The 21,062-nt window shown below is 36.6% G+C and overlaps 1 protein-coding gene across 1 annotated transcript in view; it reads right to left on the minus strand.

Annotated features, from left to right (window-relative positions):
* The window catches only part of LOC309639919 (uncharacterized protein C18orf63), a 49,908-nt gene that overhangs the window by 20,724 nt on the left and 8,122 nt on the right, over positions 1 to 21,062 (minus strand). The window contains 9 exon segments of the mRNA XM_082417812.1: positions 47 to 1,039; positions 8,722 to 8,905; positions 10,102 to 10,187; positions 10,299 to 10,395; positions 13,039 to 13,148; positions 18,357 to 18,389; positions 18,391 to 18,426; positions 18,430 to 18,456; positions 20,449 to 20,525. Coding sequence (XP_082273938.1) covers positions 47 to 1,039; positions 8,722 to 8,905; positions 10,102 to 10,187; positions 10,299 to 10,395; positions 13,039 to 13,148; positions 18,357 to 18,389; positions 18,391 to 18,426; positions 18,430 to 18,456; positions 20,449 to 20,525 — 1,643 coding nt within the window.

The raw sequence follows: 21,062 nt of genomic DNA on the forward strand, positions 1-21,062 counted from the left end.
CACATGGTCAATATCCCCAGATTAAAACTGTTTTTAGGTTTTTTACCTGGTTCTTAGAAGAACTGGATTGTCCATAATAGATAGTATTGGAGTGAGGCTTCTTTGAAGTTTCTGAAGAGTCCTGACATAATTTCCTTTTAGACTTGTGGGCTGTTCTGCTTACTATTAATCGGTGGTCACTTACATCAGTTTCTTTAGTTTGATCAACTGATTGTTGCTGCAGCAGTTGGGAATCTTCCGTTTCTGTGTCTGATTCAAAAATGTGTGGTGGTCTTTTCACTTTTAGTGACTCGTGGCCTTTCCCTAAAATTTGTGTTATGTATTTGCTTGTCAAATTTTCTTTTTCATTCACTTGGAAGTCAACAGCACTTTTTATTACCCCTAACTTGTTATTTGACATCCGAAATACTGAAGTATTAGATAGCTGTTTACTTTTACTTAAACTCATGACCGATAATTTTCCACTAGAAGGGGGATTTTCTGTCATATTTTCAAAGGACTCAGTGTTTTTTTCTTGCAGAGATCTATAAGTCTTCATCTGAATGCTGCGATTGGATCTTTTTTTAATAGCTGGATCTAAATTCAGTTTATCATCCTGGATCACACTAGTTTTAAGTGAAAGCAACTTAGATTCTGTAACATGTTTTCTTTTCAGGTTGTCAGGTTCAAAGATATTTTTGTTCATCTGTAATTGTCGATTTTTGAAAACTGGTATGAATTTAGGGGCAATATTATGTTGGGAGCTAAAATCTGTGTCTTGAACTTGCTTATTTCCTCTATTGAGCTTTGGTACTTCCAGATGTACTTGTGCTGCCTCGTCAGGAAGGGATTTCTTTCTGCTCTGAACAGATTCTGGCTGGAGGTGCAGAGTTGAGGTGCAGGGCTTCGGCTGGCTGATCGAAAGCTCCACCTTGTGGTCCGTGGCTACTGAATGAAGTGGAATACTTTGAGCCTGGGCGGGTCTTGTGGAAGGGGCCCTAGCCAGAGAGGACCTGAGCTTTTGTTTAGTGGTTAGATTAGGCGGCTTGACTTTGTTTTCCTGAAAGGATAAAGATTAGGAAATTTAGAAAATGTAATAATGTCCTTAATGGAAAAGAAATAAGATATAAGATATCATCAAAATAAGGATAAAAAGTAACACTACAATACATAGAACAGGTAAAGAAAAACAAAAAACAAATGAGCCTTAGTGAGGACATGTGTATATTTCTTATGATTTGTATACTTCTTTAGATACCATCCTTTCAAGATAATATTTTAAGATGAAGTTATATTCTAAATTGTATATAAATCAACTATAAAAACTATACCCTTAGCTGCTACCATCGTCCTCCAAACGTGCTCGTTCTGCTGTCTCTCTCAGAATGTCTTTCCCTCTTCTCTCCATTTTTTCCCTCTCAACTTCCCAAGGATCTTCTATCAGTTACTATTTATTTGTCACCAAAAAAATAGGACAAGGTAATGTTCTTATCTTTTAGTGTGCATGTTCAGTCTCCCTAAGTAGATACTAGATTCTTTGAGTGTAGGAACTATGAGTTACTTATTCTTACATCCTTCACATTCTTAAATCTTTCACACAGTTACTAACAAAACACTTACTCAAGAAATTAAATGGAGGAGGTGGTTGAATCTACACTACGCCTTTCAGAACAAGTAGGATTTTGAGTATAGGGCAGTGACTGTGTCTTAATCATTTTGCAGTCTCATTGCCTACTAGAGTGCCTGGTACCTGGAAGCAATTCAGCAAGTACTCGTCAAACTGACTTGTCAGACTCATCAAAGAGAAACAAGTGTTCAGAGTCTTCTTAAAAAATTGTAAAAAAATATAAAGCATGAAATATACCATTTTATCCATTTTTAAGCATACAATTCAGTGGCATTAAGTACATTCCCCACTGTACTTCTGTTGTGTAATCATCACCACTATTTCCAAAACTTTATCTTTATCCCAAACAGGAACTTCATAGTCTTTAAGCAATAACTCGTTTCCTTCTCCTCACAGCTCTGGTCACCACCATTCTCCTTTCTGTCTCTATGAATTTGCCCACTCTAAGTATTCCATGTAAGTGGAATCACAATATTTGTCTTTTTGTGTCTGGCTTATTTCACTTAGCTTTTCAAGGTTCATCCATGTTGTAGCATGTGTCAGAATTTCATTCATTTTTATGGCTGAATAATATTCCATTGTATGTATATACCACATTTTGTTTATCTATTCATCTGTTGCTGGGAAGTGCTTATAGTCTTTTAAAATACATACCTATTAAGTCTTAGTGTCTGTAAAAGAGAGACATGTGACAATAATCTGAAACACTCAACACAGAGTTCTTTTCTCACCCTCTGACATAAAAAACACATAGATTCACAACGTGAAATAAAATTTAAAAAAACAATCTGGAACAATATTCAAACCAGAACAATTGGTTTTTCTCTCCCTTACTGGAGATTCAGTTGTTGAATATAGTTGGGAGGACAGTAGGACAGAATTTTAGGAGATAAGAGTTGTGAACAGGCAGAGGAAAAGTGAGTGATCCAGTTACTTATTAGGCAAATCACACCAAAACTTAGTGGCTTTAAACAAAAATAATTATGTTTTATCTTTAATGACTCTGGGATTAAAAAAAAATTTTTTTTTGATTCTGGGATTTGACATGGTTTAGCTGAGTCTCTCAGGCAGTTGTGGTTAGATGACTCTGGGGCTGGAATCACTTCCTCACTCACATGTGTGATGGTCGACACTGGTTGTCAGCTGGAGTACCTACAGGTAGCCTCTTCATGTAGACTGGGATCCCTCACACGTGGCAAAGCAACTGTCCCAAGAGACAGGTAGAAACTGTTTTTCTTTTAATGACCTAGTCTTGGAAGTCATGTAGCATCACTTCTATCACAGGCCTGCCCAGACCCAAAGGGAGGGAACATAGACCCCATACTGCAATAGAAGAGTTGTCACTGGTCAGAAGGGCATGTGACTGGGTGACCTTGTGGCCACCTTGAAAAATGGAGTAGATGTCAGAGAGCAGTTGGTCTCTTACCAACTTCAAGTCTCTGACATCATAGTACAGGTGACCTACAAAAGGGCTGGTGCACTTGGCAATGGAGATGCATACAAACCCGACACAGGATTTAGAGAGCTGAAGGAGGAGATGTGGTCAGGGCAGATGGAGCTATGGCCCAACTTCTGCTCCATATCAACAAGCTGCCATAGCTTATCCCAATGAGGCTGAGCTGCAATACTGGCCTCACACAGACTTTCTCTGTGTGAACGTAGCTCTCGCTTCGCCTCCACCTTCCCAATCACGTGCCACCCTAAGCCAGAACGATGTAGGAAGGAATTCAAGGACACATACCTACAGCGTACTCAAGTTGACATAATACAAAGTCACCACAGAGAACAATGCTCCTTCTCCCACCATGGCTATTCGTGGGAGAAGTGGGAAGTCCCCAGTAAAGTCCTGGGTAAGGTTTGGGTGATGCTCAAAGTAGGTGACTGGGTTCACTTTTGTCTGTAGATTTCTCAAGCCTGAGTCTTATCCATGTCAGTAAGGCAAGAAGACACCTCTCTTTACTTCCTCATAATTTGCAGAGGGCACAGAAGAGGACCTAGCCAGCTTTCATGACCCTGAGTGAAGTGATGCAGAAGCTAACTGAGGAACGGTTTATAATGCCAGTAGATTGCTAGGCTGAGTGAAAAAGCACGCATCAAGAAGGGGTTTGTATTGTTTGATACGGCTGCTATAACAAAGCCACCACAAACTGGGTGGCTTAAACAACAGAAATGTATTGCCTCAAAGTTCTGGAGGTGAGAAGTCCAAAATAAAAAAGGTGCTGGCAGAATTGGGGCCATGAGAAAAGGATATGTTCTAGGCCTCTTCCCTTGACTTGGAGATGGCCATTTCATATTCACATGGCATTCTCCCTGCAAATGAGTCTGTGTCCAAATTTCCCCTTTATATAAGAACACCAGTCACATTGGATTAGGGGCCCACATATGCCAGTATCTAATCATTTCTGTAACAGCCCTACTTCAAACAAGGCCACATCCTGAGGTACTGCTGGTTAGGACTTAAACATGTCAATTTTTTTGGGGGGGAGGGGTGCACAATTCTACCCATAATAGGGTTTGACATGTAGCTCTAGAGAAATTCAAGAGGGGGTACAGCTGTTCTTCTGAAGACCATCTGTACAAAGGAGCTAGAAGAACACCTTGTATACCATCTTTGTCAAGATACCATATGAGACCAGCAACATCAGACTAATGCAAGTCAAGAAGTTAATGCCTGCCCTCTCCCCTCCACTACTCAGGTGTGACTGTGCGATGGATGTGACGGATACAGTGGACTGGTGTTCAATACCTATTCCACCCTCCTTCTAGCATTCCTTCTGGAGCCTGGAAATCTAAAATGAACATTTTCTTCTCCTTTGCAGCTAGGGTTCAGGAAGTGATTTAGGATCAACCAGTCAGATGCACTCATACAATATTTGGAAGAAAGAAGTGAGGTAAAGCCATACTTCTGTAGTTTCTGCTGAAAAGTTTACTTATGAATGCCTTTGGTTTTTCAGTTGCAGTGTTAGCAGAAGCCCCAGTGTCCACTCACCAGCTTTGCAGGTGTCTGGAAACAGAGCTTAGGGCATTCATTCTCCTGATGTGGACCATTTGAGGCAAACACACCAAATGCCCTCACCCTATGTAGGCTTTCCTCTGTACGTAGATGCTATCACGGGGAGAATGATTCTTAAATTTGAATGAAATTCTACCTCAAAAAGATGTTTTGTCAGAAGCGGCTGAATCATCTTAAAATGTCTAGATTGAATTTTTTCCATTTAATGAAAAAACAGGTCAAGAACTAAGTTGAAATCAATTACAGAAAATCAAAGAACATTTTTAGACCCTTGGTTTTCATAAACCATAATAACTGTTAAACAATATACCTACTACTTGAGATAGCAAAAGAAAAACTCATTCTAGGCAGATTCATATAAGAATAGATTACCTGTATTTTGATATAAAACTTATCTAGAATATGTATCTGAAACGCTTATATTCACACCCAGTTTCATCTTCATCTGTCTCTCAGGAATATATATCTGGTGGAAATAATTTCCAGGAGCTTGTTTTGCTCCGTAGCTTGTCAATGTATTATTTACTCATTCTTTCAATTTCTAAAATATAGTAAACAGCCCAAAGGGGGAAACCTCTTCTAGGTTTACATTCAAAAATTTTAAAAAGACTACAAAAAGGGCCAGTGTAAACAGCAGATGAGCTCATAAGTAATTCACAGAACTTAAAATACTTAAACTGTCAACAAACCAAAGCTTTGAGAAGTCATAACCTAATAAAAAAACATACACTCTACCACATTATTACCATTATTCTGCCAGGTGTCAGTGTGGCTTAGTTGACTTTTAATTTCTAGAACTTTACATACAATTTATATAACTTTGTACATTAACATAAAATTATCGGGAAACCAAAAGCTTTAATTTATATTTAGATATGAATGGATATCTAATGGAGGCCTAGAATTAAGGAAATTATTAAATGAAGCTTGAGGACTGATCAAAATGATGGATCAAATGTGTTTTTTTCTATTAAAATTTGGTTCTGTGTCTTGCACCACCTGAGTGTTTCTTGATTAAAGTCCAACCACGATTCAGTTAAGCTTAGGATTTAAGTACAGGTTTGTAGGAAATATGGGGCTTGGAAGAATGTGTTAAGTTTAAAAGACATGACACAATAAGGAAGCCATCATTCAAATGCAAAATATGGGATATTTTCCAGGTAAATGATCCAGTTTTCCCAGCAAATAACTGGCATAAATAAAAGGGAGGGGAATTTGGAATGTTATTCAATAAAAGAAATCTAAGAGATAGAACAACCAAATTATGTGGACCTTGCTTGGATTCTGACTTAAACGAAACCTCTAAAATAAATCTTTGAGATAAACAGGGAATTGCAGTATGAACTGGTATTAGGTGATATTAATGAATTATTGTTACATAATATTTTTAAAAAGCTCTTATCAGAAAAAGATACATACTAAAGTCTTTACAGATTAAAATAACAGCATATCTTGGATTTGTTTTAAAAGACTACAGTTTACCCCCACCCCAAAAATCCGTCAAGGAGGAGCCAGATGATAGACATGCAAGAGTTCGTTACACTATAGTAATTTCTTTTATGTATCTTGGAGAATTCCTGTAAGTTAAAAAAAAAGCTAGTTTGGCTAAGCACTCCTGCTAATTTACTTTTTTAAGTCAGTTGAGCTTTATCAAGTAGTTTGATCAATTTATTTTTCATTTTTAAAATTTATTCTTTTTAGTACTTCATGAATCTTAGAGCTAACAAGGTTGTAGCAATAATAGGAACTAACATTTACTGAGAGCTCAAGTACAAGGAACTGTTCCAAACAGGATTATCTAATCCAAAAACAAAACACAAAAAACCCTATGAAGTACTGGGAAGGAAATGGTGATGTGCTGCCCAGATCCCCTTCAAGAAAGGGCTGCTCCCCCGCTGCCGGGGTACTGTCAGCAAACCACCTTTGGCAGTCAGCCCCTGCAGAGACTGCCTCAGTTATGGAGACCCATCTCACCCTAGAACCTGCCTGTCTCCAGGTGGCCCAAATCCAACAACAGATGGAAGAGGTATAAAGGCCTGGCTATTTTGGCCAATGCAGAACCACTGTGATGGGCCGTTTTAGCCACTGTGCTCCTCAGAAGGTTGGCCATGGCTATATGGCACCTGCTTTGCTTTTAACTTCTCCCTTTACCCATTCTTCTTCCTTCCCTGCTGTCTGTAGGTGTTGATTCCAAGCGCACTTCTCAATAAGCATCACACGCACTGGACTCCATTTCAGAGTAGGCCTCCTAGAGAGCCCAATTTGTGACAAGTGCTATTACTACCACTACTACTATGCCCCATTTTACAACTGGAGAAACTGAGGCACAGGGAGATCAAATAACTTGCCCAAGATTATACAAGTAGTAAGGAGTTCAAACCTAGGCAGCCTGTCTCTAGAGCCTGGCTCTTAACCACAAATCTAAACTTTTTCCAATTTTAGAACTAAGAATCCATTCTTTGGGTTTCAGTTTTAATTCTGCAATGTATTTAAACTGTGTGGTTTTGGTTAAATTACTTGAATGCTGTGAGCTTCAAGTTTCTTCTTCTGCAAAACTGAGAAAACAATTTTTTACCCCAAGAGTCTATTTTGATGATTAAGTGAGAAGGCACTCAATAAAACTGAGGAGAAAATCTTATTGTCAATGTACCAATTGTCAGAAGCACTATAAAGACCAGAATTTCCAAATAAGTGTTATTTTACATTTAAGCAAATTTTCACAAATATATTGTCTGGACTCACCACTTTCAAAACAGATGTAGGCTGGAAATATAAGGTATTCAATAAATATATTCAATAAAAATGCATGATGTAATGACATATCTTCTAAATTCCTCAGATTTGGACTTGGCCAACAACTAAACTTTTTAAAATGTTATGTCAGGGAAAAATTTTAAGATTCATAAAGATCATAAAGATGTCAATTGGTATTTGTCCACCCACACTCCCTTCTAAGGAAATGGCCTTGCCTATAGCACCTGATATTTTGGCTGTTATGTTTTTATAGCATTTATATGAGGTGTTAGCCCCTAACCCAAGGATACCAGATCCACAGGCTAGTGGCTAGTGACAGATGTGTGACCCGGCTAGAAAAGATAAAAGGGGTCTATCAAATACTGGCTCTGGTGAATTTTACTTGAGGATTATAAAGAGAATGAAGCAAGTAGTACGGCAGCAAAAGCTGCAAAAATGCCATGAGGCATAGTGTTTGAGCCATAGCAAGTCAACACCACATGAAAGCCTAAATCACTGGAGCAGTGGAAGCTACAACAAAACAAGACGCTAGTATTATAAGTCAAGAAAGGAGACTCAGAAGACACAGAAATATTGAAATAATTCATATTACATTTCGAACTGTTCAAATTATTCAAACCTCCATCTTTCCTTTTGATGAAAACACACATATTTGTCATTTAAAAGAAAGATCATTGTTGAAAAATTTAAATTGAATTTCCACTTTTCTTCAAAAACTTCCCTTTTAATTTTGTTTCCTTTTGACAAAGAAATCTTCTTTTATTGAGTGTGAAGATAGGCCATCATATTTTCTTCATCAATATTGCTTAATTCCTACTTATTCCTTTTTTTCATAAATAAGATTTCACTTAGCATATCATCTTACAATGAAAATGCTACCAAGTTAATTCAATTTCTATAAATGGAATTATTCAAAGGCTTTTTCAATCAATCAGACTCAAATGAAGTGGCAGAATTTCAAAGAAAACTTGGATTTGTATGAGGCAAATGTTTCCAAACTATCCTATATGATCACTTATTCATTTATTCTTTGAAAAAACATTTAATGAATACCTATTAAGTACCAGGAACTTGGAATAAGAAGATGAATATGCTCTTTGCCTTCTAGGAAGTCATGTTAAATTAGAAGAAATAGAACAGTAAACAACTACTACCATAATACCAAGTTAAATACAATAATAATAAGAATGACAATAACAAATGGTTAAGTACAACAATGACAAATAGTATTAGGGAAACACTGAACTGAAAGAAAAGACTTATAGCACAGTGGGTACGTAGTCCATCACTGAAGGCAAAAGGTGCATAGCATGTCTTAGAGGACTTGGTAGGATATGAAATCTCTTACCTGCAGATACAGTTTAGTTAGTTCTTGTGTGTAGTAGCACGGTTTAGTTGTCATCTTTATGGGAAATCCACATATATGGGGCAGTTTAGATTTTAAATCTGAAACAAAACTTTTCAACACACTTTCCATATCTACCCTTGGAAAGAACTGTGTGGGCTGACTTCTGATGCAACTGAGAGGGTATCTGAACATTGTTAAAGAACAGTGGGACATTTTTTGTAGATAGAAGACAGCATTTTGTAATGGAAGTAAAAAGGTCTTAAAATAGTAACTGCTAAAAAGGCACACAACTAAATCCTAACTATTTTATATATTGCTTATTCCTTATTATCCAAAGCTATAGAGAACGTTTTCTCACAGGAATCTTAATTGCTTAAATTTTAACACTCACAATAAAGACAACTCACAGTACCCTTACTATATGGCTTTCTACACAGACTGGCAAACTAAGATTTATAAAAAAATGATTTATAAAAAAGATACTATGACCTTTACAGATTATACAAATAAGTGTTTACAGTAAACAATAAACAGGTTGCATCTCTAAGAGCAGTAAAAATTCAGTACAGAGAAACAACATGTCTAGATTGTATTCAAGCTCTGAAAGCAGTTCTCTGAGAAAAGCAGCTACTTTTTCAGATGAAAAATATTCTGAAGACTTGGAATAATGTCTTAGCATCTAATGAAGGGGAAAAATTGATACCTGTCAACCTCAACTTTATATTAAGATTTGGGTTAGGAAATGTAGAATACAGAAAGAGAACACTAGGCTCCTCCCTCTTCCATTTGGAAACTCCAGCTGGTCAGAATACAAAGAGACAGAGATGGTGAAGTAAGTACGAATTAAGATGGAAGAGTTTCACCTGAGCGCTTGTGCTCTTTTTGTATGTAGATTTTTAAAAATAACATTGAGAAAAATATTTTCTTGTATCAATGGGGTGCATTAAGTGCAACTCAAATCCTCTAAACTTTGACCGTAAAATTACTCTGAAAAGAAAATTTCATTAAATGACTAGTTCTTTTAATTCTACCCTTTCAGTAATATCCAGCATGCCACAGGAGGGAGCCCTTGGCTAAGGAGAAGCCTGCAATTATTTTCTTACTTTCTACAAGGAATCATGTAAACATTTTTCCTATCTACTCTAAAGTTTCTTCTGCCGTCTGAATTGTTGCAGTAGTGTTTAAGGGGAAAAAATATTTTTATTAAGCTCATCCTCAAATAAAAATAGCAAAATTCTAAGGAAAACAAAAAACACTTATTCAGATAAAAAGTAGAGGGAAAGTAGCTTCATTTGAACTTGGAGAAGGTTGAAAATGATGACAGCAGGGCAGGAGTAAGCCTGGATCATAAGGTGGGCAGAGAGCATCTGTAAAGGATATGTGAAGATCCTTCTTCCTATCATTTTGAAGTAGATGTTGCAGTATATTTTAGTAGTTCCACAATTTTCTGGAAGCTTATAGCTATACTAAAAATTAAGAACAAAGTTGAAATTCTCTTGAGAAAGCTAAACTTAAGGTTAAATTACAAGAAGTAAAGTCAAGTAGCTACTAATGTAATATATGTTTCTATTCCTTACCAGGTCATCCCAGTGCATCTGGAAATCTTCATATGAGTGAAAAGGACAGTCAGGGGGTATGGTGTGAAGAATACTTATTATTTGTCCCATTTTCATACTATAAAAGATAGAGGTGGTGAAGTATTATCAGCCAATGCTTAGATACAGTTTAACTATGCAATTTGGAAAGCATTCAAAAATTTTAGCAACTATCAACACATAAGTAATAAGCTACTCATTTGCTCCCAGTTTTAAATTAACATTGTACTAAATTCTTAACAACTAGAATTGTTAGAAAAAACTAAGTTGAACTGATGCAAACAATAAGCCAGTTATAAACACAAACTAATGACTAATACAGTGTTGCCACACAGAGGTATGCCTGGTAATTGTTAGACTTTAGGGAAAAGTCTGTTAAGACCTGAATGAATCAGTCAAATCTGTGTTCCCTACCTACCTCTCCTTGGCTTCAATGATCAAGGCATTGTGCATATGCTGCTTGAAAGTTCTTTTGCCTAATCAGGTTAAAATTTCATGCCAATAGTCATATTTATGTTAATAACAAGTCATTTTTTCCCCTGAAGACAGTATAAACTTAAAACGGCTCATATCAAATGATAATGAATCATTAATTATATGTACAAGTTTATAAGATTCTATTGATATTATTATAATAGTTGTAATTTCGTAATGAGATACCTAGAAATTTTACTGTTTTAAAACTAGGTCTAATAAAAATGTAAATGTATATCAGAGGCCTTTAGAGTCGTGCACTTTAAGATTCTCTCTCTAAAGTGTACTGTGTTTACGTGGTCTGTTTAGCAGAGTTTACCAAATAGAGTAGCATTTTTGGCTTATCAGCATAGTCCCAGGTACTACGTGTACACAGTAAAATGATGCTCTCCCTTCATGGCAGTTTGAGGTTTTTCAAGCTGTTTGCTGACCCAGAGTGGGGAGCTGTTTGAGTTCTTGTTTCTACTTGTTATTGTCAGATTCTAGGCTATATGTACATTCCCACTTTTAATCATGTACTTGCCTATAGTATCTCCTCCAGGTAAAAAAAAGTTTGTTAAACTCTTACGTAAATTAAAAAAAAAAAAAAAAAAAAAAGGAGATAGATATTTTATATTTTTGGCCACACCCAGTGGCATGTGGCATCTTAGCTCCCCGACCAGGGATCAAACCCGTGCCCCCTGCAGTGGAAGCGCAGAGTCCTCATCACTGGACCGCGAGGGAATTCCCAATAGGTAGATATTTTTAAGCAGTTTAATTGAGATGTTAACTCACATACCATACAATTAATTCACCCATTTAAAGTATAAAATTCAGTGGTTTTTAGTATATTCCCAGATATGTGCAACCATCACCACAGTCAATTTTATTTTTGTTTATTTTAAAATTTTTTGGCCGTGCCATGTGGCTTGCAGAATCTCAGTTCCCCGAACAGGGACTGAATCTGGGCCGAAGCAGTGAAAGCCTGGATTCCTAACCACTAGGCTACAAGGGAACTCCCACCATAGTCAATTTTAGAACATTTCATAATCTCAAAAAAACAAAAAATGAGTTGAAATAAGGTAGTTTTTTGGTTACGGTTTTACTGAGGTATGACTGACTCTCAATAAACTATGTATATTTAAACTGTACGACTTGGTACATTTTGACCTATGTGTGCACCATGAAACCATCACCACAATCAAAATAGCAGGCATACTCACCACCCTCCAAACTGTCCTTGTAATCCCTCCCTCTAATTCTTCCTTAGTTTGCATTTTCTAGATTTTTATATAAATGGAATAATACGTACTATTTTTTGGTCTGGATTCTTCAGTCATGTTGTTGTGGTATCAATATTTCATTCCTTTTTATTGCCAAATAATATTCCATTGTGTGGATATACCACAGTTTGTTTACCTATTCACTTTTTAATGGGCATTTGGTTGTTTCCAGTTTTTGGCTATTACAAATAAAGCTGCTGTGAACATTTGTGTCTTTTTTTTTTTAGATAAATTTTAATTTAATTTTTATTTATTTTTTTATACAGCAGGTTCTTATTAGTCATCAATTTTATACACATCAGTGTATACATGTCAATCTGTGTATGGACATATGCTTTCCTTTCTCTTGGGTAAACCCCTAGGAGTAGAATGGCTGAACTGCAATGGTAGGTATATGTTTAACTTTTTAAAGACACTGCCAAACTGTTTTCCAAAGTGGTTGTACCATTTTACATTCCTCCCAATCATGTTTAAGTTTTCCAGTTCCTCCACATTCTCATCAATATTATATCAGGCTTTTTAGTTTTGGCTATACTAGTAGGTGTGTAGCAGTATCTTACTGTGGTTTTGATTTGCATTTTCCTAATGACTGCTAATGATGTTGAGCATCTTTTAATGTGCTTACTTGCCACCCATATATCTTTTTGGTGAATTACTTGTTTAAATCTTTAATTATTTTTTAAATGAATTGTATATTGTTGAATTATAAGAGTACTTTATATATTCAATATATTATGTATTCTCAGTAAAGGTGCTTTGTTGGATATATGTTCAGCAAAAAAAAAAATGTAGATGTATAACAAAATTATTTTAGTAATTTGATGGCTTCTGTATGACAATATTGTTTCAATACCTTTTTAAAGTGATAATTCAGTTTCAGAAATTCACAAAAATGGTTTATACTTTTGCACATATCAATGTTGAAGCAAAATAAGAGACAACTACTATCTTGAACCCACCCTAGATATTACAAATTGAAATCTCACCTTGGCAAAACATAGCACCAGTTGCTCAAAATCGAATGTCCCGCAATAACAGCATTCTTGTTAGTTTCAAAATCCTTTATAATACTTTGAGAAATATCAAATTCTCTTAGCTTTTAATAGAAATAAGATTTTAATGCATAAGTCCTCAAAAGAATTTGGCAAACAAAAAGAAACATTAAACAACACAGATTTATTACAGAGTCAGTTATGCATTATATAGTTTCAAAGGCTATTACACTGAATCATACATAACCACTTTACATAATGTAATCAGTGTTTCAGCTCACCCTGTTTCTCCTCTATACAGTATATCAAATATTTCATGCTTTCCCTCTTATCTTCCAAACCCAAACTCCTATTTCGTACTTATTTGAACTGGTTTTCAGTTTCTTTAATTATGTTAATTTATAAGAAGTTGAATCTCTGTCCAGAGGAAGGTATTTACATTTTGTCAGAATAGCATCTGAACTAAATTTAAAAAAATTTTTTTAACTGGAGGATTTGTTAGGGAGTTATACCTCTATCTGGTCTTTTGGAGGGGAGAGGACAGAGCCAATACTCCCACTCTCCTTTTGTATCCCTTTTCCATGTCTTGGAATGCTTTTTTCTCTGGTCCTCAGGTGCCCTGTCTGTAGGGTATTTAAGTCTGTAGGCAGCCAACAACTTGCCACTTACAGTTTTCTCACCCTGGGAAGTGTGGGGCATTTTCTTACAGTGAGCCAGAGATTAGAGAGACCTCAAGTGAGGTGGAAAATAAGTATTAATGGGTGAGAGGACACTGTATTAAGATTAGAGAGAACGGTTCACAATCGTTTGCCCTTATCATTCATCTTTTGGGAAACAACATTCTAACTTTATTGCCTACTGCTTTTCAATGAACTCCAGCTAACCTGGCCAACTTTTTATTGCCTGGACAAGTCATAAGCATTTTAACAATGCACTGGCTTAAAGCATTGCCCCCGCTCTGCTTTACCTGAGTTCTACCAATACAAACCTTACGGGCCTAAATCTAGACCCTTCTCCTCCACATTCAGTGACTTACCCTTCTCTAAATTTCCATTGCATTTATTAGATTAATGGAAATGGGGAGCAGGACAGAGCAAAAAACCATGGATGTAGGAAGAGGAAGATGATAAGCGCTGGTCATGTTGAAAGGACACCAAGAATGAAAAGATACCTATTGTGCTGTACACTGGAAATAAATCTTGTGCTGTGATATTCTGTGCTTAAGAGATTAGTTGCCTAAGCTGTGTGTTAAGAAAAAGATGGTCAGTGCAGGAATGGCTATTACTGTTAGAAAAGACTGGCTGCAGGTGGATCAATAAATTATTTAAGGGAAAACAGAACCTGAAATCGAATTCAGAGAAGGTGGGTATCAGTTCCTAATGTTTGCAGTTCATGAGTTCTCACATACATCTACTTACACAGCTTGAGTTTATATCCTTCTGAGTATTTTCTACACTATTCAGGGACTCAAGGCAATTGCTGCAGGATCTCCATGATACGAGCACTATGTTTATATTGGTCTTTCTCAACTTAGAGTTTTCTGAAGACCAGCAAACCACTCACCTCTTCACTATACACCCCAACAGACTCTGATTTACCTATCATTTATTAACTCTTTGCATTTATTTACTTAAAAAATATTTGTGTCCTTATGTGAGCAAACCCACATAAGAAGGTACTCAATAAATATCACTTCCTCCTTATAATGCCAACTTAAAGAATTTGGACTTTATCTTCCCTAGGCAACATTGAGATACTAGAGATATTTACGTTGGGGACCTCTGTTTTAGAAAGAGAACTCTGTTGACACTGTGAGGAAAATTTACAGAACAAGAAGGAAAAATGCTGGAAACAGGAAGGCCAAAATAGAGACCATTTTAATAGTTCAAGCAAAGGAAAGGAGTCTAAATTAGAGCACTGGAAATGAAGACAGAGAGGAAGAGATTTCAGAGACAAAGGTAGACTATTAAAGAGCGATTGGATATAGCAAGCAAGAACCAAAGATGACCCTGAAGCCTCTGGCTGGGTAACTTACTGGCTGTTGATGCCAGTGACCAAAAGAGTAAATTCAAAGGAGGAGCAGAGTTGGGGCTGGGGAGGGTGACAAGTAAATAATTCAGTTTCAGACACAACTGGGTCTGAGTACCATTAGTATATTCATGTGAAAGTATCAGAGAAAGGACAGACAAGCTGAAATTATACAAGGATGTCTGGAAGGTATCATTGTATAGGTTCACCACTGGAATGGGTGAGCCTGTGAAGGAGAAGAAAAGAGGGCTGAAAATGGAACCCAAGGGTTCCACTTACAGTGTGATAAGCAACATTTACACTGTGATAAGAGAAAGATGAGCCATGAATGAATGGAGGAGATTCTGGGGAAAAAAAAACAAAACAGTTTCAGAGAAATCAAAAAAGGAGCTGAAAAAAAAAAAAAAAAAAAAAAAAAAAAAAAAAAAAAAAGGAGCTGATTCAAGGAGAGGAAAACTTTGTCAAAGTTCCAAAGGTTTCAAATATGAATTCCCTCAGACATCTCCTTTTTCTCTGAACTCCTAAAGAAACATAGTTCCTATAACAATTATTTTGATACTCTATTGCCAAAAAACTGCTATTCAATTGTTGTGTTTTTTACTCAATACTTATTAGGTATGTACTTCTGTAAGGCTCTTTGGGATATAAAAATTTGAGCCAAGGAACCCAAGGCTAGGTAAAGGAAGTATGATGTAGTGTAGTAGAAAGAAGAGAGTGGAAGGACAAAATCTAAATCCTGAATCTATTTACCTTTATGACCTACAGCAAGTTACTTAAACTCTGTGTCTCAATTTACTTATAAAGTAATAACAATAGCCATCCTTTTTGAACCTCTACTATGTACACTTAATGTACTTTATCCCATTAACCTCCTAACATTGTATGAGGTAAATATCATTACCTTCAATTTATAAGAGATCCAGGGCAATTTAGTAACATGCCCAAAGAGGCACTGCTAATAAGTGCAGAACTGGGGACTTCAATGTAGTTCTAAGCCTACACTGAATTTTTTCGGTGTGTGAATTTAACCGGTGCTGAGGAAATGTTTCTTTCTCCTGGTAAGTTGTGTGTGCATGCCTTTTCTTCTGACCAAGATAAAAACTTCTGGAAGGAAAAGATGTCTTCCATCAGCACCGTGCACATATACATAATGACAACCAATAAATAGTTGTCTATGGAATAAATACAAATTTGTTTCCAGGTGCCCATTTCCCAAATTTTCCATATAATTAAATGATCAAGGCAAATAGCTTAAGATTACATAATGCTATTCTGGAATATATTCCTCATGTAACTGTGGATTCAATTATAATCTCAAAGCATCAACCAGTAAAATGGCAGTTTATGCATATACATTTCTTTTTAAACACTTAACTGTCAGGAATGCATTATTTTAAAGTTTAAAATAGTCTAAAATTCGATAAATGAGTAAATTATTGTTTCAAATACTTCTTGAATCCATGTAAACTCTAAAGATAAAGGCTAAAATCCCATTTCTCATAATGAATTATGATAAACTGTCTTAAAATTTGCCTAGATAGGATCAAAGATCAGAATTTAGAAAACTACTACAATTTGTAGCCCACAGGAGTTAAATAGGATATAGAAACAAATGTCACTTAGTTCAACATATAAATTAGTCTTCCACCCCACTCAACCTTCCACTCATTCCACAAATATTTACTGGAGTGACAGGTACTATGGTAGGCTCTGATGATAGAAAAATCAATAAGACACAGGCCCTTCCTTCTAAGACTTCTAAGTTTAATGAGATAGTTACGTGGACAAGAATATGTGATACACACGGCCAGGGGAGCACAGAGAGAGATGAGTCTTGGGAGCTGTGTAAGTCTTCACAGAGGGGTTATATCTGAAATAAGCCTTGAAAGACGAGTGGGAAGATGAGCCAGAGAATGGACACGACAAGCTTGGAGAACAGTATGAACAAACACGTGTAAGTATGAAAGACCATGTTATCTTTGAGAAACAATTAGCAGTTTGGCTACTTGGAGAGCAATGATGGGGGAGATGAGGTTATGCATACGGTAAATTTGGGTCAACTGGTATATTATACTAAAGAGTTGAGATTTCATCTTATTGATAATAGAAGCCATGGTAGATTTTTAATAAGGAGAATGAAAGTGTAGAAGATGAACTGGAAAGGAGAGAGATGGTAAATATCCTCCTCCTCACCTTTATTCCCCGCTCCGGACCTATAACCAATACTAGATTTTGATAAAATGAAAATTCAATCCAATTATCTTTTAGTATATTGGGAACAAAGGTAAATAAGGCAGGACCCAGACTCTCAGAGAAATTACAACTTAGTAGGAACATAGACATGTATGAAACTAATTTTTATAGCAGTCTGGAGGTGAAAAATGACATATCAAAAGTATAAGTAAAGTGAGATTTAGAGGAACTGATGAGCAATTATAATTTAGGGAATCAATTTAAATAAACTGAACAAGCATCTGTTGAGTGTAAATGTTGAACAGAAGAGAGGAGCGTATCGCCCCCATTTCTGGTGTTTGCTTCCATGTCGAGAACGGTCTACTAACACATATTCATGATGTCACTCTCCTCCTTCATTCACTCCTCCCAGGGCAGATGGGATGGCTTATCTGGTTGGTAAAACTGGGACAACTCCTACCTCGTCCTCTTGGGAGCTGGCCTGCTGGCAAAGAGTGGTGTTCTGTATTCTCTCAGTCATACTGGGAATGGTGCCTGATCTCCCAAGTGAATCTGTGGGTTTCTGTTACTGCCATAAGTTGGTGGGTCAATCTACCTAATTCTAGGGTTCAGACAGGTCACATTCTCCAGTAGCTGTTTTTCTTTTTCAGTAATAAACAGTGTGACCGTGTATCTGTTAAAATAATTTAAATGGAGACCAAACTTGAAAATTCCTTAGGCAGACAATACCAGTTAAGCTACAAAGGCAAAGCCTAATTTAGCTTATTCTGCAACACAAGCAAAATTTAACTTAGATTATTTCTTGTAAATGTCTCCAAAAATCATAAATGAACCACACTGTTTTCCAAAGTGGTATGCTACAATAACTTTTAACCAATCCCCTGTCATTTGGAAACCCCACTGCTATAACCAGTCATTATAAAGATTAAACAGCTTCCACATTTTTGCTATATAAGCTGTCCTATAACAACACACCTCTGAGCTTCATTCCACTGTTGGTTCGAAGACTCTCAGTTCACAAACTATAGTTTTATGCACAATAAACTCTTAATAAATACAATTTTGATTGATCTGATTTTAATTTTTAACATATCCCAGTTCATACACATTGGGCCAGTATCCCATTAGGTTAGCTAGTGTCCTTTTCACTCTCAAAAGTGTTCATTTTGGATGATAAATTATATTCTCATCCTAGTAATAAAGGTGGTGTTCTGATCTCTATATGTCATACTCTTCTTTGTCATTCTCTAATTGGTTCAAATCTCAGATATATATAAAACAGAAGTATCATCTGTAGAAAATTCAAAGGGCAGTAAGACACAATATTGGTCCCTAAGAAGCTTATTATAAGGCAAGTTGGAGATACAGAAATGAGTATAACTCTAAAAATACAAAGAGGGGGACCTCCCTGGTGGTCCAGTGGCTAAGACTCCGAGCTCCCAATGCAGGGGGCCGGGTTCGATCCCTGGTCAGGGAACAAGATCCTACATGCCGCAGCTAAGAGTTTGCATGCCGCAACTAAACATTCCGCATGCCCCAACAAAGATCCTCCGTGCCGCAACTAAGACCTGGCACAGCCAAATAAATAAATAAATATTAAAGTAAATAGATAAATAAAAATACAAATAAGTATGTGAGCATGGTGAAGAGTAGTGTGAAGGTTTAAAAGAGGGTGAGAGATCACAGTGGGTTTGGAGCCTTGGGAAGGTTCCTCATCAGTACCAGATATTCACGTTATGCCGCCCATTCTGTGACAGAGAAGAACAAACCTGAAATATACACGATGGCCCATTCTCAAGGCTCTGCCTCCCAGGTTTGACCTTTAAAGGTATAACACTTTTCGTTCATGTAGAGATAAAAAGTTGTGGAACAGAGAATAACATTTGTCCTGTTGGAGGTTTACAGGAACATCGTGACCTGACCTACATGGACTGCTGCAAGAACAAAGGATTCGGGCACCGAGCAGTTTGCAACAACTAGCCACAGCCCTCCCTTTTTAGTATAAAAGCAGCCTGAACTCTAACTCGGGTAAGATGGGTCTCTGGGACACTAGCCCACCACAGTCTCGGTCTGCTGGCAAGTGACTACTCCTTGCCCCAATGCCTCATCTTTCAATTTACTGGACTGTCGTGCAGCGGGCAGTATGAGCTTTGACTCAGTAACAATTCCAATTATTTATATTCAGGTCAGCTTTCCTACTGGCTTACATAACTCTTAAGGGCCAGAAAGTAGATCCTATTCATTTTTGACTTGTCTATTGCCTCAACATAACAGGTAATCAAAAAATTATAGAGAAATGAATAAAGCAGCATTTGAGCTGGCCCTTAAAGAATAAGCATAATGTATAGCCAATCAGAGGGGCACTCTAAGCAAAGGAAGAGTCATCTGTGCTCTGAGTGGGGTTTCTCAATCTGGACACTACTGACAGCTTGGGCTGGAAAACTCTTTGTGGGGATGGGAGTGGGGTTGCTGTCCTGTGTACTGTAGAATGTTTAGCAGCATCCTGGCCTCTATCCACTAAATGCCAGTAGCAACACACCCCTCCCACTTTGTGATAACCAAGTTTTCTCCAGACATTACAAATGTCTCACGGGGAACAAAATCACTAATTTTGCCCTCCACCCTTCTCTGTTGAGAACCACTGTCATAGAAGAAGGAAAATAACATTTACTGAGTTACCATTAATGTGTAAGATTCTATGCTGGGTGCTACGAGAATTAGCAAAATAAAAGACATATCCTTCCACTAAGAAGGAAAAAACTGTTATGTGTAAAAAATAGATGGAAAAAAAAAAGCTATAAAAAGCCAGTGGGGGGTTATTACATTTAGTATGAGCTGAAATAGCATTTTTAATATTTGGAGATGAAAGAAGAGGCACGAAGTGGGTGCCGAGGCAGGGCAGGGTTGTGGAGTCTTGAACGCCACCTAAAAAGATTTTTGAGCAAGGGAGTAATATAATTCGATCTGTGTTAAACTGACAGAGTCGTGTTTTCTTTGGTAAACAGATTTAGGACAATATCAATATAGCAAGCATTTAATAATATGGATTTTGATAATAAAAACTTTCTTATCACTCTTCTTGTTAAAAATTAAAACCGCCTAGCATATCAGTAATAATAATGAATATATTAATTACATAGTAAGTATAGTAAGGTTAATTATAGAAATCAAAATATGTGGTACCTGAGGTGGTGGCAGTCTGATTGTGTAAGCTTCTATGCTTAGACAAACTTGAGTTTCTGTTACATTGATGTCTAATACTGAAAATAAAATTATTAACTGTGAACTTTCTGGAATTATTACTCCATCCTATCAAATTAAGTATTTTAGTAACAAAAGAAATTAATTTAACTCAATTTATTCAAGTTGGAAACTCAGTTAAGAACGGATTTTTTTCACACATGGTAAAATTCAAATAATCACCATATAATATTTGATGGTCTATAGATGAGACATCTAAAAGAAGACAAAAGTATATGTGGGTATGTATGTGTAAGGTAGGGTTACAATAAGAAAAATGAGACACCCCACAATTGAGAGGAAAACTCAACAAATACTTTTTAGAAGTCTGACATCTATTATATGTGAAAGATGAAGGCTCTTCTTAAATTAGAAGAGGTACCAGGCCATGATTTTGACTTCACTAGTCTTACTAACAAATGTCCTCAAATATACTGGCAGATATATTCCAGATCTTTCAGAGCCCCAAGGCTTCTATCTTGCTTTCTTGTGATTAAAATTACTTATACAAGTCAGATTGTGGTACCTGGAATAAAGCACGAGGGGGCTTCTGGTGT

This window comes from Balaenoptera physalus, assembly GCF_965194825.1.
Source record: "Balaenoptera physalus genome assembly, chromosome: 12".
NCBI classification, from domain to species: Eukaryota; Metazoa; Chordata; class Mammalia; order Artiodactyla; family Balaenopteridae; genus Balaenoptera; species Balaenoptera physalus.